This window comes from Epinephelus lanceolatus, chromosome 5 (genome assembly GCF_041903045.1).
Source record: "Epinephelus lanceolatus isolate andai-2023 chromosome 5, ASM4190304v1, whole genome shotgun sequence".
NCBI classification, from domain to species: domain Eukaryota; kingdom Metazoa; phylum Chordata; class Actinopteri; order Perciformes; family Serranidae; genus Epinephelus; species Epinephelus lanceolatus.
In genome coordinates, this window is record NC_135738.1 from 29,642,297 (window position 1) to 29,655,726 (window position 13,430).

The window sequence follows — 13,430 nt, forward strand, 5'->3', positions numbered from 1 at the left end:
CACGGTGAGGTGTTGATGCAATCCCTCCTGCTTAATATTTCAGCAGCCCCCTCAACCTTGTATAAAGAATAGTTAGAGGTCACATAGTGTGTTTGTGTGTGCGCATGAATATCCGTGTGTGTGTGTGTTTCTCCTGCATGTGTCCCCTGACACCTGTACTCTCTCAGGGTGTGAGGAACAGACAGAGGCCAGAGCCACAGTCACAGGTCTCAGACCAGTGGGGTGTGAAATGAATCAGAGGGCCAACACACTCTCCCCCTGCTGCACACAGACACACACAGACTCATTCAGTGTGCGGTTGTGTTTGTGTGAAGTGTACATGTGTGTGTGAGACTGAGAACACTGGAAGTGCACACATAAAAAGAGAGACGAGGGGACAGAGACGAGAAATTCTCCTGCACTGTTGTGCAGCTCTTTGCTGAAATAGTAGCACCTCAGTAAATAAAGTCTGTATAAATATTTGAGAACATTGTAATGGTTTCTGGTGAGAGATGGCGTTTGGAGTAATGATGGTTTAGCTTCAACAGTTTACTTCAGTCCCCAAGGCTGGATTACCAACTGGGCAAAGTGGGCAACTCTCCCAGCACTCCACTCCCCCAAGGGCCCTAGAAGTTCCACGTCCACTGCATATCAATTGCTTTTGGCAATTTGGTTAATTTCAAATTTGTTTGGGAATTCGTACCACTAAGGTGCATGGACCCTGTGTTAAAATCTGGCTTTACTGCTCATATTACTGTATTTTATAACATGCTCACATGATGTGTTCTCATAAATAAAGTTGTGTTTAAAGGTGCTGTATGTAACTGTGGACAAAAAATAGTTGAGTGTTGAGTCTCATTCCCAGGTTGTCAAATATCAGTGCTTTGGATTGTCGGACTGATCACCAAACCAAAGCACTGGTATCCGACAACCTGAGAATGAGACTCAACAATCGACTATTGTTCTCCAGAGTCAATTGTTGAGTCTCATTCCCAGGTTGTCAAATTCTGCACTTTTAAATGACCACAAATTAACTCAAGTCAAGTGTTATTCTAGCATAGGAACTGGATTTTGCACCACACTTGATGGGAATTTGGAGGAAACAAGTTGTACAGAGCCCAGTATGTGGAGGGGTCAGTAGGGGTCCAACAGCAAATTTTTGCTCCAGGGACCTCTAACAGGTTAATGCAGCCACGCTTTTCTGACCTGGGGAATCTGGCTTGCAGCATGGCAAAGCAAGGCACGCCACACCAAAGGAAAAAAAACGTGCTGTGTTTATTGTTTTACTTCTTTTGGATATTCATTAAATGGCAGAATGATGCATGTGCAGAATTTGATACTAGAAGGCTGTTTTCACATCCATCTGTGGAGGTGGAAAGTTTAAGACGTGTGTGGTGTGTACAAGATGATTTTGTGAGATTACAAATAGTTTCAAAGACAAATCCTGGTCCGAATAAAAAAACAAACAGACAAAAACACACTTCAACTTGCATTTTGAGACCTCCAGTGTACATAGACTGAGGATGGCTTTTCAGTGAAGTTTCAGTAAATTTTTCATCTGTTTTATAGCTTGCTTGCATTTTTACACTATCCATCCATCCATCCATCCATCCATTTTTATCCGCTTATCTGGGGCTGGGTTGCGGGGGCAGCAGGCCAAGCAAAGCACCCCAGACGTCGCTCTTTCCAGCAAGGCCTTCCAGCTCCTCCTGAGGGAAACCAAGGCATTCCCAGGCCAGATGAGATATGTAATCCCTCCAGCGTGTCCTGGGTTTACCCAGGGCCTCCTACCAGTGGGACGTGCAAGGAACATCTCTAACGGGAGGCGCCCAGGAGACATCCTGATCAGATGCCTGAACCACCTCAACTGACCCCCTTTGATGTGAAGGAGCAGCTGCTCTACTCCGAGCTCTTTACCCTGTCTCCAAGGCTGAGCCCAGCCATCCCATGGGGGAAACTCATTTTGGCCGCTTGTATCGGCGATCTCATTCTTTCAGTCACTACCCAGAGCTCATGACCATAGGTGAGGGTTTGGACATAGTGCCCACATCACTGCAGAAGCCACACAGAACTGTTGATCCATCTCATGTTACATCCTACCCTCACTTGATAACAAGACCCCGAGATACCTGTTACCAGTAACTCCAAATCCAGAGCGAGTGATTCACCGATTTCCGGTAGAGAACCATGGCCTCAGATTTGGAGGAGCTGACTCAAAATGTAATTGTAAATCTTTTACTTTTGTTGTATTCTATTTTTGTATCTTATATTTGCCTCAGCTTGAAATTAGTGACATCTTTCCAGTAGTTACACTTGAATGAGTAATATTTGAATATTCATAGACTCATTTTTTTCAGCTGAGGAGTATATCTATTTTTTTTTTTAAATTTTAACTAAATAATTGAACTTCTTTGTGTAAAGAATAGTATAGGCTATGTCTTATGTCAGGAGGGGATCTTTAATAAAAGGTTTCAACATCTCAACACTTACTGAATTTGAACAGCAGTGAACAAAAATCAATTTTTATTTTCAAAATGGCCAAATTGATTTTTAAAATGCAAATTGTGCTCTTAAATGTGTAACTGCGTTCTTCAATTTGCTCTAAAAATAATTATGTTAAAGGTAAGTTTATGTCGGTTTAAACACTCCTGATCATAACCTACAACTTTTCTGGAAAAGAAGCAGAAATGCTCCAGCAACAAGAAACAGGGCGGTAGCGTAGAGCGCATCCGGCTCTCTGATTGGCTCAACCCGCTGTCAATCATCCCCCTGACGGCTCCGCAGCACCTCCCACAGACGCACAGCGGCAGCGCAGCTTCCACCGACAATGATATTCGAGGCACTTGCGGCTTGTCTGCAGCGCTAGGAGAAAAGAGGAGAGAAAGAGAGAACCTCACCTCCTCAAACAGCGAGTGAGGTAGAGGAGAAAAAGAGACAGAGCGCGAGAGGAAGACAAGAGGCTGTGGAGTAAAACGGAAAGACAACAGCGGCTTGGACCTCCAGCACAGGAGTGTTTAATTGTCTGCAGCTTTATTGTAAAGTGTCTAATTTCCACACAGATCCGACATGTCATCGTCCGGTAAAGACAACAGCGGTGCCCAACATGCCAATTACGTGGGACCTTACCGTTTGGAGAAGACGCTCGGGAAAGGACAGACAGGTTAGTTGGGACAGCTTGCTCACCGCATCCCCTTTTAATTGCACTATTTATTTTCGGAGCGCTCCGCAGCGAGTTGATATTTGGCCGGCTGGGTGTCTGCAGGTGATAAATAACTAACCGCTTAGTTACAAACACCTGCCAAGGCTTGTGGGGAATATTTTGGAGGGGGTTGTTATTTCTTCGGCGAGCTGACATAATCATTGTTCACACAGCGGGACGAGGGAGAGAGAGGGGGATTTAGGTGATGTTGCTTTACATTGGTTTTGCTGGTTGTGCGTTGGCGTTGGACTGGGTGTGTGTGTGTGTGTATCCAGGAGCCGAGCAGCGTGGACACCATCCAACGCCGACAACGATGACAGTGAGATGGGGCTTTTGAAAATGAACTTTTTGTGCCCCCTTGTTTGTGTGTGTCCTGTGATTGAAGCACAACGCCGGCCGTTAATCCCGATTTGCCTGATACATTGATCTATTCTTAGTTCGCAAGCAGGCAGGCAGCGAGGCAGGGAGGCAGGCGTTTCTCCTATAGGCTCTGACTGCAATACGTGGGTTTCCACCGATATGGAGTAGAGGGTCCCACCTTGACAGGTTACACCATGGGCTGCTCACATAGCTGGGAAGTGCAACACTGATCCACATCCACACAGCCCTGGGGATGCAACTGGGCTCACTCAATAAGGAGCACATGCTTTATCTCAGCACAGGCAGCAATGACACTGCAGTTTGTCAAAGTTGCATGGCACATGTACAATAAATGCCACTTTTTTTTAAATATTGTATGCTATTTTAGGTGATGCTTGCATCTTGGTGTGGCTTGTTTGTGTGTGTTTTTCCTGCACAGTAGTTGCAGCATGGGTGCCACAGTGAGAATCCTCTGCGGTTAACTACATGCAGCCAGTGGAGCCATGTGAGAGACAGAGGCAGGCACAGCCCCTGTGTAGGCAGAGATGGCAGGAGTGATGCAGCATGCTCCGTAAGCTCACCACCCTTAAAGAGAGGGAGAGAGAGTCAGAGACTTTTTCCCTCTCCTCTCCTCTCCTCTCCTCTCCGCCGAGAGATTTTCCTCCCATCTGTTGTCTAAAACGGCTACAATAGGCGTTGCTTCCCCTGCTCAGTCCAGCTGGTCATGCTGAGCAACCCTGTGTGTGTGTGTGTGTGTGTGTGTGTGTGTGTGTGTGTGTGTGTGTGTAAATGTTTGTGTGCTCTCTCTGACAGTATGCTTTCTTGAAATATTCTCCTCTGTCACTTCATTCACCTGGCGAGTCCCCGGTGTTCATTAATGGAGTTGCCCTCCCCATGGTGTCAGTGTGTGCCTTCATAACTCATGTCCCTCTTTGACTGTAGAACAGTTCGGCACATTTTAGTCACAAATCCCCAAACATGTTGCATCAATGGTCGGTGTAATTACAAAGCGAGATATCTGCTGTTATCTGCGGTGTGATGCCTGTAGTATGATCTAACAGTGGACATTGATGTTGCAGGCTGTGTTCCAGCTGGTTCTTTCATAACAAACGCAGCATTAAAACACATTGGCTCGTCTCCCTTTCTCCTGCTACTCATGTTTAATCATTTGTGTTTACAGGGGGATCTCTCGCTCACAGCCAGACTCGGCTCTCTTTTAGATCGCTCTCAGGAGTGTCTAATGGCTGTTTATGGTGGTATAGAGCTGGCACTACGGTCTGCTGGGTACAGACATTTAATGATACAGTGTCTCTGAGATCATCCAGCTCAGGATGTATTTTCCTGCTACCCTCAGATATCCGACACATGGAGGCACAGTAGGTCAAAGTGGCTCGTGGCAGCTTGACCCTCACCTGCAGTGTCGTGGTAGTTTATGAAGTAGGCGACTACTAGGTAGATGGGTAGGATACCGAGGTGGAAGTGGGTATGCTGTCCTATATATTCCAAAGGCTAGGTGGGTGTACTGTTAACGGCCAGAAAAAGACCTGCATACACCCTCTGCAACCCCACTTGCACAAGTCAAACTATTTTGACTTGAAATTTGGCAAATTTCACTTAGAGAGAAATTTCTAATTAAATGATATGTATTCATTTTGAATGCTTTGGGCCTGGTTTTTCAATTACATTTCCATGTTTCAAATGGGCAGCAATAACAGGGGCCCGGCATTATGTGTGTGTTCTGTGTTAGAAAAATCATTTGGTTACTGGCGTCTGTGCGGCCAGTCCATGCCAACCCCATTCAGATTAATGACAGTGCATAATATCCCATTCGCCCATTAACCATTCGTTAATCTGTCAGATCTCTTTCCCAGGCCCCACGGAAAGGGCTGGCCTGGCAACTGTGAGCGCCCAATGGGCCGGGGCTTGATCATGAGTGGCAGCTGGGACCGTCCACTGGGCTAAATCCCCCGTGAGCTTTCCCAGGCTGCGGTTGGCTGGTATTATTAGAGGGGAGAAAGCGGAAGGCCTCTGGTTGATCTGGCTGTTCTGCTTGGAGGAGTGGTGCTGTTCCATGTTCATTAAGTGATTAGGCCTTGTCCTGACACACACACAGACACACACACACATGGCCACCACAGTGGTTCTAGTTTGGCTTCCTGATTTAATCCCCTACACAGCCAAAGTCTCCTTGGCTCTCACTCACGCACTCACGTGGCCAAAGGTAGCGTGGGACTAGCAACTTAGCACCTGAGCATTGCTGCTACATTGTGTAGTGCATACTATAAGCAGTATGATGTATTTTCTTTTTAAACATTTTTTTTCTAGGCAGAATACATTGACAGAATATCTACTCAGTGCACACTAGACTTGTCATGTGTACGATTCCTTCCTTGTCAGGTATGCAGTAGGGCCTGATAGGGGCTATAGATATGGAGTGTCTGCATGGCTGGCTACTGATTGGAGCTAAAGCTACAGAAACATGGAGGCCATTTTCAAACTATTCACAGCTATCACATGTGAATAGTGGAACCTAGTGATGGTGTTGTGGAATGGTTTGTCTTACTGTTTAGGGTATCTGTATATGAATGCATCAACAGCTAAGCAATATCCTCATATCTGTGACATTTCCAATCAACTTCTTCTATCTCACACTGAACCAGCCCCATGTGTTGTCTACAATGCACTATATTTGCCTCACAAGCCTCTAACCGATGTCACAATGCGACGGCAGCTTGACAACCGGGGTAACATTTGTTAAAATTCAGAACTCCCTTTGAAAATCTCCATCGCAGTCGGGTTTGGAGTAACAGCCTTGGTGTATTTCGGAATCTCTAAGCTTTGTTTGACAAAGCCGAAGATTGTGGATTTGTGTTTTTGCCAGTGCGAAGACTTAAGACGGGCTGAATCACTGCTCTGTTCCACTAATGCATCGGAAAACAGTGCCGTGCTTTGCCTTTTTAGTGCGTTCCTGAAGGCTGTTGATTAGCGGAATAGAGGCCTATTGTGTGGAAAAACACTGCCTGTTAATCCAGTGTAAGTCCTTGTTTTTTTTTTTTTTTTTTTTTTTCACGAGACTTGGATATTGACAGGCTAAGAGTTGGAGGTTGATGTGTAGGCTCCTTGATTCTTTGATTGACATTTAAAGCGTGAAATCATCTGTGCTTCGGGGGCTTTCATATTGACTGTTCATCTGACAAAAAGCTGCCTGTGATGTTGCGTCTTGCTCTTTCTTTCTCTGTTAGGCACTCTCTGTTTCTGTCTATCTGCCGGAGAGTTCTTGCTCTGGGTTCACCGGGCTTACAAGGCATTTAAGCCAGCGTCCAGCTGCTTTTGTTGTCTCCGTGTCAGCGAAGGGCTGGCCAGTTTGTTACTCACACTGTTGCACCGTTTGGTCGTATTTGTGTAAGAGACTGAAAGAAAGGCTCTCATTTGTCTTTCTTTTCACATTTATACACGTGCACACATTAACTGGAGTGTTCTGGGAGTCTGGTTTGTTGCAAGGTAACATAAAACCGTTAATTCGACGTTGATTGATAGCTGGCGAGCCGGGCATGGTTGATTCAGATCAATGGGCACTCCCAAAGATTTCCTGTCTGGTGGAAGAGATCCATACTGTTTCACAGCACATGATATTCCTGATGATGACAAGTGAGGAGGGGATGCTCAGTCGATGCTGTCAATGAAAAACCACTTGGCAAATCCACAGAAGCCAAAGGCGACTGTGTGCGTATACTTGTGTGTGTGTGTGTGTGTGTGTGTGTGTGTGTGTGTGTGTTGCCTGTGAGCGGTGCAGGTGCTCCAACACCTGGTGACCTGTAACCCCATGTGCCATTAAAATAATCTTGATACCCGTGTCGAGCTCAAACGCAGGTGTCTATCTCCCCTGTGTTCGCAAAGATTACCCAGAAAAAGTTGGCAGCTTTGACCTGAAATTGCCGAGTGAGGGGAAATAAATGAAAGGCTGCGATGATAGACCCATGTTTCAGCGGAACTGCTCAGAGATTCAAGGCAGAGAAGCCCTGACCCAGTGGCTGTGCCGTGTTGCTCCCAGCTGGGTAGAACCCTGTGTTAGCAAGCTGGAATCAGAGCTGTAGGAGCAGGAAGCCAAGCCTGCATGGTCTCAGCTGTTAGGCTGTCTGGCTAAAGCCAAAGCCCTGTTCCCTGAGCCCTGAAATGTATCCTAAATGGTGGGAGTGTATGTGTGAGTGTGTGTGTGCCTCAGCTGATGCATATGTTTACTATTTCTGAGCTTTTATGAATGTATACCCTCTAATGTGTATGTGTGTAAAAGTGCTATTGCGTCATTGTTGCAGATATTTCTTGGCATGGCGAAGAAACTATGCCTTAAGTAAATTGAACCAGGACTTAGCCTGTGGTCTTTTCACTGTCTGTGACTTTGGCTGAGGTTATATAATGATGATGGTCTCTGTCATTTAGTGCTCCTCTCCTCTCATCCGCCTCACTCCGTCTCTCTCTCTCCCACTCTGTCCCTCTTCCCCTGGCCAGTCAAGATTCATACAGGGATTCAGCCATGTGGTAAATCAGACAAGACCTCGGTGGAATTGCATCGATTGGGAGGAATGTATGTAGCCAACGATTTTCAGAGATTAATGATGAGGAAAGAGGTGGAGAACTGGGAGGAGGGGACGGAGAGTAGAGGGATGAAGGAGGCAAGGCGAAGGAAGAGGAGGAGGAGTTGAAGAGGAAGGGAAAAAAACAGAAAACCTTGGACTGAGAGAGCATGAAGCGGTCTTGAACGTCCTGACTGCAGCGGAGGTTATTAATTAAGGCCAAGTATTGATCACTCTCTTCATTATTCTCCCCTCCTCCTGGATTTTCATCTCTCTATTGCTGACCTCCAGAGGAGAAAAGGGCTCAATCTTTAGATGGGAGGTCAGTGAAGAAGTGAGGGATCGCTGGGAACACTCACTGTGGCCGATCATGAACGAGTGTGTGTATTGTGTGTGTGTTTTACGGACAGGCCCCATCGTGCCCTATTTGGGTTTCATCCTAACTGTCAGTGTGTCTCTGCCATGTTATATAGTGTGGAGAATCAAGTTAGGAGGCATGGTTCTAGGGTTTATCTTCCCTCGTTTATACCAGGACACACACATCCATGCTCGTACAACACAATATTTTCCCCCTATTCTGTCCATGTCTTTCTCTCTATCGGAGAGGTCCCCGGCCCTGCTCAGCTGCCGTGTTTCGTGTAATGTGTTATCGCCTCATGCTATCTACAATTTCATTGTGCCGGTTTTCCAGTACGGCAGAGAGAATGCAAGCAGAAACGCATCATTTCTCTTTTCACGGGTGCTCCAAATTGTTACATTTATATATGACTTCACACTGTTGCTTCAGTGAGATACGCATGGTGATATGCTTCTCTCTCTGTGCACTTTTGATGCCACCAGGCAGCATTCAGGCTTCGTCAACACAGGGCATTTAAGACGTACAGTATATTAAACGTCTGTGCGCGCAGCAGTAGGCTTAATCAGCCCGGTTCTCTCTCCCTCTCCTCTCTCGCCCAGCTCAGATTAACCCTTGCTGAGCCGCCTGTCTGGCTCTGACTGTGAGAACGCTGGGTTGGTTGCCAAGGTTGGTTGTCTGGTTGTCATGGTTTCCCTGCTTCTTGCTGGTTCCCAGTCTGCCCTCGTGAAGAAAGAAAGGGAATGCTCTCTCTCTCTCCTCTCTTACTTACTCTCTCATGATAGCTCTCTCTTTCTCTGTGCTCTCGTTTCTCCTCCTCTCACGCTCTTTAAGTGGCTGCAATCTGAAGATAACATCCTCCGTCGCCGTGCGTGTTCAAGTTTGTCTGTATGTGACTTATTTTGGTGAATCTGCCTTGTCTCTCGAGGTGTCTGCAGGAATGAGTATATGAATAACTGTGTTTTGCACATGTGCGCTGCGTGTGTGTGTGTGTGCATGCTGTGTGCTCAGACATACGGTCATGGATCAGACAGGCTTGCCCTGCTCTGTGCTCTGCGCTCTGTGCTGTGTTCCCATTTAAATCTGGGAGATTAGCACATGTGGGGAGCCTCGGCTTTAGTTGCTGTCAGCTCAGCTAGCCTTGGCAGGCTGTCCTCAGATCAGGGGGGAAGCTCTGTGCTCATCCCCTCATTGCTGTCTGCCCTGCTGTACCTTATCCATTAACAAATAGATGGGTGGGCCGGTGACCTTGACTTTGGTACAGTTTTCAAACTGCTGCAGCACACTTGTACAATTCACACGGCAGCGTTCATCACAGGCCTGCGTTACAGTGAAATTTACAACATAGTGAGAATGAGGATTTTGTTTCATTATGTCATAATAAATTTGACATGATCCTGAAGGTTCCCAGAAAAGTATTACGTATTATAATTTTGGTGCTTAACCGTTTCCTGTAAGGTGTGCCTGTAGGTATATTTAAGCAATTTTTCCTTGGTGATGGATGGCATTGTGTGCATTTTCTTCAATTTTTTAATATCACTTTTTAAAAATTGAATATTTACTCATAGATGGATAAAATACTATATTGACAAAACACACACTAAAGCCCTTTTGCACATGTGAATAAAGTGTAAAGTCAAGTAATACAGAATTTACATAAACCTACTAAACTTTTTGCAGTTTAGTATTAAAGTATAGGACTTACTTTAATTCACATATTTAGTCAAGTTGGCCATTTCACCTGGGATGCTTAGCCTTTAAGAAAATATCAGTGTGCAAGTTTTACTTCCTGAAGTATTACTGCATTTCCAGGGTGAATACACTGAATGACTGACTTTTAAATAACATGAAACAGTGCCTTTTGCTTCAGCAGACCTGCTGGCAACTCCCCCTGGACTGTTTTCCAAGAAAAAGTACATGAATGAAAATGTGCGCTCATTTACTGTGTGCAGCGCATCCCAGATGGCAGGGCCAGGGTAATTGTGATGCATTCAGAGTTCTTCGCCGCCACTCGCTCTGTTGTCAGCTCTTTAGGCTATGAAGCACAATGTCGCCCATGCCTGAAACACCTGAGATGTGGCTTGGCATGTGAAGCGAAGCAGACAGCCCTCAATGAGATTAGGTTAGATGAGCATGACTGGTCACAAACCAACAACCTGCGCTGGCTGCTCATCTCTGTGTGGCAGCTACTTCTGACACTTGGCCAGACTAAAGAGAATTAGCACGATGTTAGCCAGGTCGACTTATTTTATCTCAGCTGGGGACATCAAGGAGTCTGTTATTCACAGAGAGGGGAAGGAGGGCAGGCTCGGTTTGCTATGTGGATGACGTTGTGGAGTGTTGTTGCCAGTTTACAGGGGGGAAAAAAAAGCCACCTGGATCACAGGTGTTACTGCATCAGTGGTCCAGCCAAGACAAACTGTTTCTTCTGTTTGCTTTTCCTGTGTTGCCACTTCATCAGAGAATGGGTCAGCGCTCTGAGTCCGCTGCCAGGTCAAATCCTCTGTCATGACTATGTATTAGGATGAAATCAGATCACAGAGAGGCGTCGTACTCGAAGCAGCAAGTCCAGTACCAGTCTTTGTGTTTTCCACTCCAATCTGGCCTGAATTGTTGGTTCAGCCTGTGCTACTTTCCTCCAAATCTCTGGCCTTGTAGTGCTGTACTGGTTTGTGAAAGTATTTCAGCATAAATCTTTTAATACGGCCAGCACGCTCTCCCATTTGGATTTTGCCCTATTTCTATTGGCTGACAGCTCACCAACAAACATTCAGCCTTTCCTTCTGTATTGTGATGTAACCTCTTTTAATGGGCAGCTGCAGTGTACTCACAGGGACTCTATAAACATCTGAAGATCAGGGGCTGTGTTCATAATGTATTATGCATCACCAGACGATTTCCACTTTGCTGCAAGTTTTATGTGCTTTGTCTGACCCGACCAGAAACCCTACATCGATTCTGCTATCATTGGTAGGTTTAAAAAAGAGAAACATGCCCTTCAATCTAAAGCTCATATTTGTTTTGTAATGAATAATACGTTTGCTTTCCCCTTCAACAGGCTAAAACTCTGAGTAATGAAGGAATAATCCATCAGTGAAATGACCTCTTGGCCTTTTACAGTGCAGTGGGTGCACTCTGTTACTGCAAAAAAAATGGCTTTTCAGGTGTCAAAAGCACATTTGATCTCTTTCTTTTTTACTTTCTTTTTTGGGTTCTGTCTTGGTATCTTTTTCTATGTCTTGCTTTGCTTTTTTCCTTTTTTTTTTTTACACTTTTTCCTGACTAATGGAACAGTTGATGGAGTGATTAAGGGAAAGAGCGACAAAGTAGGGGAAGGTTTCATCTCTTTATCCCAGATGGTTGACTTTTTTTTTTTTATTCATTGCTAAAAGCTGCTTATTTCTGAGGTGGCTGCTGCTGATGTTACTGCTGTGTGTTGTGTGTGTGTGTGTATGTACTTGTCTGAGTGCTAGTGTTTTAGTGTGCGCTGCGTGCTTCTGTTTTACGGGCTCTCTGCCGATACATAACAGCGTCTGAGAGCTGTAACTCATGGGACACGGATGAACATGAGAGTAACAGAGGGGCGGGGGAGCCCGGGCTCACAAGAGGAGACAGTTTCTGAGTGAGAAAAAGAGTCACAGCGGTAAAGCATCTCTCAGGGTCAGTGCCTCTATTATCATTTAAATCCAGCACACACACAACAACACAGATACACACACACACACACACAATGCAAAATAACACAGGCATGCACACAGGCACAGGAATGTGCTGTGCAGCAGTGGAGTGGATGCTTTTTAGACTCTACAGGAATCCCAGCTCTCCCTCCGACTGCAGCAGAGCTCTGACGTCATCAGTGGAGGAAATGCACCCACAGCAGGAAGAACTGCTCGCAGTACGGAGCCCGAGGACACACACACACACACACACAAACACACACACACATACACTTCCCCGTGCCTTTAGGACATTTAGGAAGCTTTTTCCTCTACCCTTCAATCCTGTCCTCTGTTTAACCTCACAAGAGTTTACCTGTCAGTGCAGGCACTTTGCAAAGTATCTCAAACAGTCAGTATGCAGAAAGTTGGAGTGATGTAGCTGACTTGCACATACATGCATTTTTTTTTTTTTTTTTTAAACTGGCGGCCTCTGTGCTTTGATGTGAAGAGTCAGTAGCCATAGCAACACAGAGACACATTTTCATGTGCTATTTCACATGCTGAGGGCATGAGTGTGGCTCTGCTCGAGTAAGTTATTATTTTGGTTGGTCAGCTGCCGTCCTCAGCGCTGCTCTGATGTATTATGGTTTGTATAATGAGAGCGTGAATGTGAGCCAATGGTGTCCATGTGCATTTGTCTGTGTCAGTGTCTCCGCGCACACAAGCCCGTGTGGGTTTTTAGAAAAACTGACGACATATGCAGCCCTGCATGTGGCACCGCATGACTCATGTTAGTGTGTTATTATGATCATTATGACAGTTGCGTTTCTCTTTGTGTAATGCACTCTCCACCTGTTTGCTTTGATGGACATGCAGCTTCCTGCGGGCTTATTTTGAAACTAGGGCTGTAATAAAACGTTTTTGAGCTGCATTTGCTCACTTCATCTTTTTTTGTTATTTCAGCTGAATGTTAGCATGGCGCCTCTGGGAAATATTTAGACTAGAGGTGGGCTCAGCAACCAGCGATAACCGGCTTTCACCAATATGTTCTTGCAGGTTGCTGACCTCTTTTTGCTGCTGAGTGAAGTCACTGAACGGTGTGTTGCTGGGTAGTCTCACATAGCCAGACATAGTGTATCTCCACACTTTGTCTCAGTGCTGTGCCCACTGAGCAGTGGCTGCCATTTGTTCATCGGGAGCAGACCATTGAATTAGTAATGATACCAAAAAATCACCCCCCAAAAGACAACTGGCAGTGTTCTCAGCCAGTCGCCGCTAGCTGATATATTCGTCCAATCACCCAACGC

The 13,430-nt window shown here is 45.7% G+C and overlaps 1 protein-coding gene across 7 annotated transcripts in view; it reads left to right on the plus strand.

Moving 5' to 3' along the window:
* Positions 1–2,795: 2,795 nt before the first annotated feature.
* Positions 2,796–13,430, plus strand: part of brsk2a (BR serine/threonine kinase 2a) — a 206,128-nt gene continuing 195,493 nt past the window's right edge. For all 7 annotated transcript variants that reach the window (XM_078168023.1, XM_078168025.1, XM_078168027.1 and 4 more), the window contains exon 1: positions 2,796–3,139. In XM_078168023.1, coding sequence (XP_078024149.1) covers positions 3,046–3,139 — 94 coding nt within the window. In that variant the 5' untranslated portion in view covers positions 2,796–3,045. The remainder of the gene's footprint in view (positions 3,140–13,430) is intronic.